Genomic DNA, 9622 nt, shown 5'->3' on the forward strand with positions numbered 1-9622 from the left:
GCCAGCTGACACAGCGCGGTCTGAATCTCGCTCAGGATGGCAGCCCAACCGCTGTACCGAGATTCCCGGAGATATATTGTAACAGTGCTGCAGTTTCCCATCACAAAGCGGGACGTTCAGCACACTGCGGTGAGTGAATGTTTAACCCGGGCGGCTGTGGAGAAAGGAGGCACCATCTTACCTGCTGACTGACTCCTTTATTATCCCTGAACTTTGTCCATCCAAGTGCTTCTCCAGGGGGAAACACTCACTCTCAGGACTCCATGAGGGCCTCCACAGGTACGATCCTCTCTCTCTCTCTCTGCTTCTCAGACTTTTGCTGCTTTGCCTATTCAAATTTGAGCTCCACTGCTGCTTGGTTCTGGTGTTCGTCTCCACTGGTCGTCTTCATGGTTGCGGGTTAGATCTCTCTCATATCTGAGCTTCAGCTGAAGGTAAAGGTGTTTTCTTCCTGCCCGTTCTTTGCATCTCTGTGTCTTGTCGTGTCCTACAGATCCTCTAGAAGACTGGATCAAACTGTGGCTCCATTTGCTGTGCTCCTGGTTAAACATTGCCCATCCTCACTCCCTTTCTGCATTTTTTAGATAATCGTTCCCTGACCATTGGCCTCCTCAAGGCCGCATCGCTGGTGAATCTGAAGGGTTCCTGTGTCGTATTTACACAGGGCTGTGGGAAAGGTTGTACACACAAGCTGGTTTTTCTGCTTGAGCAGAGATTTAGAGAAGCTGCGGAGACAAGCGGGAGTGTCAAACTAATTTTAGATTAAGGGCCACATACTGGTGAAATTTATCTCAAGGGGAAAAAAAGAACTTGAATATTAAAAATAATAACAATAATCCACATTCTTACTTTGCTGGAGTAAAAAAAAACTAATGTGTACACTGCAAAAAAAAACAAACAAATTTAAATTCAAAATGTCTTTTGATTGGTGCTCTGATCCACTGAAAAAGCAACTTTTTGAAAGGATCTGTCTCAAGGGAAATTGGTGAAAAAGCACATTTAGAGACCTTGCTACTCTGCATGTGCACCAAGGCCATCATGTTTGTAGAATATTGTTTTTCTATGGCATGTGTTTTTTTTTTTTTTTTCATTACAAAAACAGCAGACGTCCATGTCCCCCACTCCTTCCCCCAACTCTTCCTGGGGAGCTTGAAGTGCCTTCTGCCACATACTTTTGCCCTTGTGTGCCCCGTGTCTGATTCCCTTTTGAACGTCTCGTCAAGCCCTTTCTCTGCTTTATATACAGCTCTCAATCTTTCACGTGCCTGTTTGTCCGTCAGCATTGTTTTTGATCCATTTCACACTGCTTGGTTTCTTGTGTTCTGAGTTCGGCCAGTGGAAATGCCCCTAATCACGATCAGCTTTGAGTCCTCTGTAAACACTCCTTGATAAAGATACGATGCTTGCTCTGTTTGAGTGGCCGAGCTGTCTAGCTAGGACCGTCATTCTCATGGATGCAGCAGTTTACCCAGGAGTGACACTGGTTTCGAGATGTGAAGGCTTAAAGGTGACGTAGGGCTTGTTCAAAGGAGACCAATGCCGATCCCGTTCCATCTCTTTCTTGAATAATATTCATCTCCTCGATCGCGAGCTGCCAGAGATGTTGGTGTAAGTAAAGATGAGTCACGCTGAACTCAGGCAATCTGCTGAGTTTCTGTCTCAATCTCTGTGTTTGCAAACAGCCAGATGGTCCATTCTCACAAATACAGTACGCAAGGGATCAGCACAGTCACTGCGTGTGATGTAAACTGTGAAGATAAGAGAAGTCTGCTCTGTCTAATCTTATCAAGGCTCGAATCTGTGCAGGTTTCCCTTTCACTGCATAAACACAGGGGCTGGAGGGGACACTCCACCAGCTACCTGCTCTGACAAACTTAGATGATCAAAAGTACGACTTGTTGAGGGAGAAAAGTTTTCTGTAGTCTGTGTAAACCAAATTCACCAAAAAAAAATATATAATTTTTGTGTTTCAGTGTCAGAAAGGTTTCGCATTGACATGTCAGTTTATTGAGGAGGATCTGTTTACACATAAATGTCAGAAATGCTGAAAATGATTAATTTGGCATGTCAGACAGTTGGCACTGTTGGTTGTTTTTGCAAAGAAACCATACAGTGACAGAGAACAATATACTTGAAACATGGCAAGTAGATGGTCGCTGATGGTCAGAGGCTGAGCTGGATTGTTATTACAGGTGACTCTGAACTAGTCTCAGGGTGATATGGACTGGGAGTCATGACACTCTGGAGGCCGCCATTGTTGTTATTGTCCATCTACTCGTATGTGCAGAAGAACTAATCACATCAGCCGGTTTGCATATGTGCGGTAGCAGCATTTCAGAACGTTTTCCCCTTTTCCCACAGACACGTCGCGTTTTGTGTGGCACCGCATTGTTGTCATGTAACCAGACATCTATGACAGTTTTCACTTGCATTTGTTCTGTTTTTTGTAAAGGCGGCCAAGATTCAACTGTATCAATCCTCCATTTAGTCATCATAGCATGCCCCTCTAAAGAGGGACACGACCCCTAGGCGCATGGAAGAATAGTGCATTCAAATACTGTATAGCGAGGGATGCGAGGTGGTTAGAATGCATTACTTTACTTGAGTAATCCAAGGGAATATGTTACAGATTACATTTTAGGACATGTAATCAGCAATCTGTAGGGGGATACATTTTAAAAGTAACCCTCTCAAACCTGACTATCTAATTACTTTTAAAAAGTAACCAACTTGCTCAACACTGATCATACTTGAGCAAGTATCTTTAATGCAGCAGGATTTTTACTTGAGTACGATTCTAATTAAAACAAATCCGTATTTCAGAGAGGCACATTAAAATGATTTCAGCACAAACTTCACAACACAAACAAGGATTCCCAGCAGTTACTCACTACTTGAGTGTTTTACTTCATCACTCCCACGCAAGCAACTTTCTGAAGTGTGTTTTCTTGTGGACCTTTACCGAATGCTCCACCCACGTCTGTGTGTGTCACTGCCTGTGAGGACTGAGATTAATGGTTCATCTGTGTTTACTTATTTACCTGACTCTCTGCTATAGGACTACACACCAGTGAATGACTGTGAGAGTGCAAATGATCGTTATATTCGTTGATAATGCAGTTTGAAAATTAATTCCCAGTGGGTAGCTTAAAATGCTCTACATTGATCTAAAAAAAAAAAAAAAAAAAAAAAAAAAGTTGAGGGGTAAATGCCACATCTGCCTCTGCAGTCATCACATTTACGTTTGGATAGAAGTTTTTGAAACAGGTCTGAACTAAATACATTGTAATTTCACACCATCTTCATTTAACCTGTAAAGCACTTTGAATTGTTTCATATGAAAAGCACTTTGTAATTAACTTTCATTTCATTCATCTGCTCAGTGCTGCATGGATCCTGTGTGGTATTGTCAGTTTGTTTTACGTCGCGTGTGAAACTGATATTTTGAATCTTTTGGAGTCAAAATTACCTTTTTGTTTACATTAATGATTGCGGTTGCTCAGCCACTTCCCACTTACTCTTTTAGACCTCTTTTTGTATTTGTGGTAACGGTGAGGGGATGTGCCACAGGAAAGAAAAGGTTTTGAATATAAACTTTGCCACTCTTAATGGGACTTTGGCTCTTTGGAAAGAGGCCATGGAGATCAGAAACAGCAGTTTAGAGAACAGATACATTTGTGGGAGTTCACTTTTTAATGAGGGCTGGCCACGGCTGAAAGAAAATGCAAGTAACTCACAGTGCTGCTGTCTTTTCCACAGGCTGCCAGGATGAGATGGAATTTCCACGGTGAGTTTGACTGATCAAATGCCCTTTCTCAATGCCAGCACTGAAATCTCTCTTCAGCATTAATCTCTCTGATTCTCACTATCACTCGCCGAGCAGAGGATACACACAAGCTTGCCACAGCATGTTTTGTTGCCAATGCCATGCACTGATGGCCAAAATTTGATAGCACTGATAAGAGCTGAACTGTCGTCTCCACGTGGAGGACGCCTTATCTTCACTCATGGCGCCGGACACTGGAATGTCGAGAGCTCCAGTGTTGTTTATGTGATCGTTTGAGTCAGCAGAAAGACTCTCAGTACCTTCAGACCTTTCTTTCAGTTTGCTTCATAATTAAATATCTCATCATATCCACTTCAGTGTGAATCTTTTCACACATACTCTCAGAAGTGCACGTTTTCCCACGTTGTGCTCGGAGTCACTGAAAACACACCTTTTTGAAAAAGGTTCCTAAGTTGGAACTTTATGATCTTGCTTTCACTTTGTCTCCATGGAAACGAAGAAAAACACAGCTTTTCTTAAATGCTGCTACTGTGCACGTGCACTAGTAAATATTCCCTCTGCACGTGCGCGGGGAGATTGACAGTAACAACTATGGCAGGTGGCCGATAGTGCTTTCATTACAAAAACAACCAACATCGTTTCTGGCAGGCGTCATTTTCAACATGATGCAGTGTAAACGCAATACAGTTCTGAAACGAAAACACCAAAATGATGCTTTTTCACTTGAACCGTTGTCCCCTAAATGGAGCATAAGAGAATGATTTGCTGGTTCTCCTCACTGGTTCTTCTTACTGGAATGTAGCATTGCATTAGCATTCGCGAGAGTCACGTGATGAAACTGAGATATTCTGTCTATCTCTGTTTATTTTTAGGTAAAATAATGTTAATTTAATGCACTGCAGTGAGTAATGAAGAAAATTATACTGATAGTGTTACTTTACAACATGAATGTAAAATCATCCATCACCACTCAAAAATCTATTCAAACATTTGATTTGGTGTATCTGTTCTCATTTTAAAGAAATTCTATGAAACTGACCTTCATTTCTCTTTTAGTTTCACCTTCAATCCAAAGGAAGGGATTGATAATCCGGCTCTCGTCATCAGTGATGACCCTGGTGAGATTTGACTGGCACTAAAACCTTCATAACACCTCAAACAGCTAGGAGTTAACCATCCCCACTCCCTGTGAGCAGAGCCAGACGCCTGCCTGCTGCCCCGGCTGTGCCACCTGAAGCGCCTGACCGATCAGAGCTTTGGCTTTCGGCTGCGGATGGACCTGAGCGGGCCGCATCGTCTGTTTGAGATCACCGACGTGAAGCCGTGGAGTCCCGCAGACCAGAGCGGCCTCCGGGACGGGGACCGAGTGCTGGAGGTCAACGAGGAGTCTGTGGAAAACACGGACTTCTCCTTGGTCAGTGTTAAGTCACATTCAGCCTGTCCACCCAAGCATCTGCGTACGAATTACTGTTTTATTCCAGTGGAGCAAATTAACTTCAAAATAGGCAACACTGTAACAGCTAAATAAAAGGGAAATTTCTGTGCCGGTGTTTGACTGGTCTGAATTGTCTTAGTGGGAATGATTCCTCTTTAGTTTAATCCAAAGCATTGAATAGTCGAGGCACTTAACCTACTTAAAATCATGCTTTTGAAAATTTTCATAGCCATCTCTAATTATCATTTCTCTCATAAATATGATGAAATTAAGATTATCATTATGATAAAAATTAAAATTGATCACATTTTGTCAATGTTTTTATAGGAACATCCACCCATGTCTAGTTTTATCTCACTTTGTACCTGTCATCATGTCCACCAGCCACCAGATGGAGCTGTTTAGTCTAATTATTATAGAGATGTAGAATATTTTTTAAAAATCTAAGTTCTCTTGAACATCGAAAAATGTGCTGTTAAAAAACTGTGGCACAAACGAAGTCTCATTTTTGTCAGACACCGAACAAGATTAATCATTTCTGTAATCTCAGTTTTTTTTGTGTGTGGGTTCGTTTGTGTGTTTGTTTTTTGCATATTTAGTTTATTTTTGATTATTTTTTCCTGAGAGATACAATCAAACATATGAAATAATGGCAAAGATGATGAAAAATATTATATAGCACAAGTTACTAATTTCTCAGTGAACAGAATTTGGCTATTCTGAGATAAAGGAATCACTGTAGTCATCATCATTATCATATTAATCACAATAATATTTTTTTTTATTAATTTAAGATTAAAGGAATTAAAGAAATGCTGTAAAGCATAAATATATGAAAATGAAATCAGTAAATAAATTAGTCTCAGTATTTCAAATTACCTTCAGGTTAAAAAAAATCACAAAGTACTTTTCTGTAATTGATGTAAGAATGGTGGAAACAAACATAGATCCTTTTTCCCGCATCCTTGTCACAGCTCTAATAAGTTAAACAATTCCGTCGGTTTGTAGAAAAACATGACTGAGTGTTTTGTGCATTACAGGTTACGAGGACGATACAGGCATGTGGCTTTCACCTTTTTCTTATGGTTCTGAGTAGAGAGGAGTACGAACAGGTACGACAGGAAGATCTTTTTATTTTTATTAGACATCATTACATTAGCTGATTGTTAACCTGGTGTGCTGATACTGAAAATACGTATCAAACTGCAGCTCTTGTACTGTGTTACAGCTGACAGGCTGGGTGTAATAAAGGTAAAGTGAGTTTCGTCTCTTTTCTCCAGGCAGTGTGTTCGGATGTGGATCTGCAGACTCTGGCACAAGCCGTCAAAGGAGAGGGCTGGTCCAAACCCAGACTGTGCAACATCGTCCGGGACCCAGATCAGGGCCTGGGGATGACCATCCTTCCAGTGAACGGTACCTGACACTGCTTTGACCAGTTCAAAAGAAACTGAGCATGTAGATAATGCTAAACTGCACTTCACTGCTTTTATACTTTGAAACATTTATTTTTAACTTCTAACCTCAACATTGGCTCCTGGTGGTCGCTAGTGGTACTGCTCTGTTGATTTATGGAGAGAGAAAAGCACATGAAATGACCTTTAATTATGAGTAGAACCCTTTGTGCATATCTGTATATGTATCTCATCTCAAGTATAGATGAGTATTTACTCTGAGAACCTCTACTTTTTGTTAGTCCCATGGTAGATATTTATATGAAATGTACAGCTATAGAAGCTTCATTGGGCTTGTTACTGATTCACACATTAAAAACACTTGCAGAACTGCTGTCTGTTTCTGCAATAATCAAGTTACCTTCAGCATTACCTTCACTTGAAGCTGTTGTCTGTGGTTGGAAGACGTATAATTTCCATGTTGCAGCCTGTATCCACTGTAGCTATGATGCATTGGCATCCGTAAATTAACATGAGCATTAGTATGTTGGGAGTTTAATCTCTGATTTGCTGCTGCTTCTTGTTCTCACTGGATCACAAATCTGTTTCTTGAAGAGGTTCTAACGTCTTGGTTATAGAGCATCTTCCTTCCACTACCTTCAGCTATAACACAGCTACCACCCAAATTATTGAACACATTTCTTCCACCAACAGATTTGACTTCATGAAGGAATCAGTCTGAATCAAATTAACTCAAACTGTTTGATAACTGCCTCAAGTTAGAGTACAATAATTCAGCTGTGCACTTGAATGGAACACAACCAACTGTAAGCGACAAATAAAAGTAACAAAAGATTGTAATTAAAAGACCTTTTATTACTAATAAAATCATCCGACTACTGTTTAAAGATGAAACTTGACACTCCATTATTTTAGAACCTCTGAATCGGGCAATCTAACAAACTGCCGCTGATCTAGCAGCAAAACATACCAGTGTCCTCCTCCTGCAGGAGTGATGACAGTGACCAGGGTTATGATAACAGTGTGGATGTACCCCCAGGTCAGAAAGGCCAGTTCATGATCAGCACCGTGACTGATGGTCCGGCAGAGAAAACTGGAGTCCTCAGTGGAGACAGACTGATGTGGATCAATGGAGTCATGGCGTCGACGCTCACACACACCTCCCTCAACAGAATCGTGTGTATCCATCCTCTCACGTCCGCCTCGTCGGACTGAGCGCGCCTCTGACGGTGTGGCGTTTTGTGTTTCTCAGGTGAAGAAGAGCGGGGACTTGGTGACGGTGCTGGTTGTGGATATCAACACTCACCACTCCTACATCAGGAGGAAAATGCCCCTCCTGCCCACCGTGGCAAAGAGCAGCGGCCTCTTGCACATGGCTAAAACCATACACCTGGTGAAAGGACCCGATGGATATGGCTTTTTTTTGAGGCAGGAGAGGCAGCCGGTATCACGGCGGCTAGGTAAGAGTTTACCTTTCCCGTCACTGGACATTTGGAGAAACTATTTGGAGGGCCTTTCTACATAACCAGTTAGGGGAAAAAAAATTAAGATGACTCTGGTTACCTCTGCCAGGCAGCATTAGCTTAATTCAGCCGATCTAACAACCTCAGCATCAGAGTACAGAACAGATCTGTGAGTAATAATCAGGTGATTCTAAGTAAACCTTCCGATCTGTCCTGCCCCCTGCGGTGCAGTTCATGTCCTGAGGGATGTGGATGTGGAGAGTCCAGCTGAGGCTGCAGGAATGGAGGATGGAGACCTGCTCCTGGCTGTCAACTGGGAGCTGGTAGAGACCGCGGCGCATGAAGACATTGTCAGAAAGATCAGACGCAGCGGCGATAAAGTCACCCTCACCACTATGTCTATCCCTGGAAGAGATTTTTACAGAGAAGTAAGTCGACTCATGTCAAAATCTTTGCCAGTGTTGAGTGTGAGTCAACATCAGGAGTTTAACCCATCTTTGTTCTCTGACAGAGAGATCTCCCTCCGCTGTTGTTCCATGAGCAGTTTTCTCTGTGCAGCGCGAGGAGCCGAGGGGAAACGCAGGCAAAGACAAACTTGTCCGCGGAGTCTGCTCAGACAGCGTCACACAAAACTCAGGAAGTCTAAACACACAGGTATGATCAGAGCTGGGAATAATACTCTATACTCTTTTACCAATACACTTGGCAGTGTGGTACTGATACCTGATTACTATTATGAAATGAGAAAAAGATTAAAAAATACCAAAGATGCTACCTGCTGTCTCTCTTTATCCCATGGACAGAGCTGACTGTTAGCATCAGGATTGACTGCTGTATATTTCCACTGTGTTGACAAGTTTCCAAAGACTTTTTGTGTTGATTTATTGATCTTGAACCAAATCTAGGAATATCTTTGAACGCTCATCCTGAAACAGTTCCATAAATATAGGTGTGAAGCTTGTTTGCATGAATGTGTCAAATGTAGAGGAAATTAACTATAAATAATGTTTATAAATTTCTAACAAGTTAAAGCTTAAATCACATGTGGTTACTGCAAGCAAATTTATATTTGTGGTTTTTTTTCAGCTGTCAAATGGAACAGCCAACGCCTTGTTGTGATGATGAGGAGCGAACACCACGGATGAGCTCCACATCTAAGAGATTGTTTTGCCATTTTTTGTGTCCTGTTTTATAAGATTGTTTTTGAAGGGATTAATGATGATAAGTTAAACTGTTTTCTGAGTTCAGGGACTGCACCGTCTTCCTCACCAACAGTATGACCGCATGTCGTCTGTGTTTTATAAACTGTGATCACAAACTGTGCATTTTAATACTTCTTTTCTTTTTGTGGTCATTTTATGTGAAATTCTATTCAGTATATTTTCTGGACTAAGCTGTGAAGTGAAATGTTCAGTCCACCCTAAACACCCTTTTTGATATATTTATGCCATCATATATTTGATTATGTCTGAAATAGTACCATTTAACAAGCGTTGGCTGGTTAGTTGGTTGGTTTAATGGTTGC

The 9622-nt window shown here is 41.6% G+C and overlaps 1 protein-coding gene across 1 annotated transcript; it reads left to right on the plus strand.

The window, feature by feature from the left end:
* The first annotated feature begins 36 nt into the window (after positions 1 to 36).
* Positions 37 to 8743, plus strand: nherf4a (NHERF family PDZ scaffold protein 4a). Its single transcript, XM_030107681.1, has 10 exons — positions 37 to 129; positions 227 to 279; positions 4844 to 4905; positions 4984 to 5201; positions 6263 to 6334; positions 6503 to 6635; positions 7674 to 7810; positions 7887 to 8094; positions 8329 to 8525; positions 8609 to 8743. Exons 1-10 carry the CDS (start codon positions 37 to 39, stop codon positions 8741 to 8743), a joined length of 1308 nt encoding a protein of 435 aa, XP_029963541.1.
* Positions 8744 to 9622: the final 879 nt, after the last annotated feature.

This window comes from Salarias fasciatus, chromosome 14, assembly GCF_902148845.1.
Source record: "Salarias fasciatus chromosome 14, fSalaFa1.1, whole genome shotgun sequence".
In the NCBI taxonomy this organism is placed as follows: Eukaryota; Metazoa; Chordata; class Actinopteri; order Blenniiformes; family Blenniidae; genus Salarias; species Salarias fasciatus.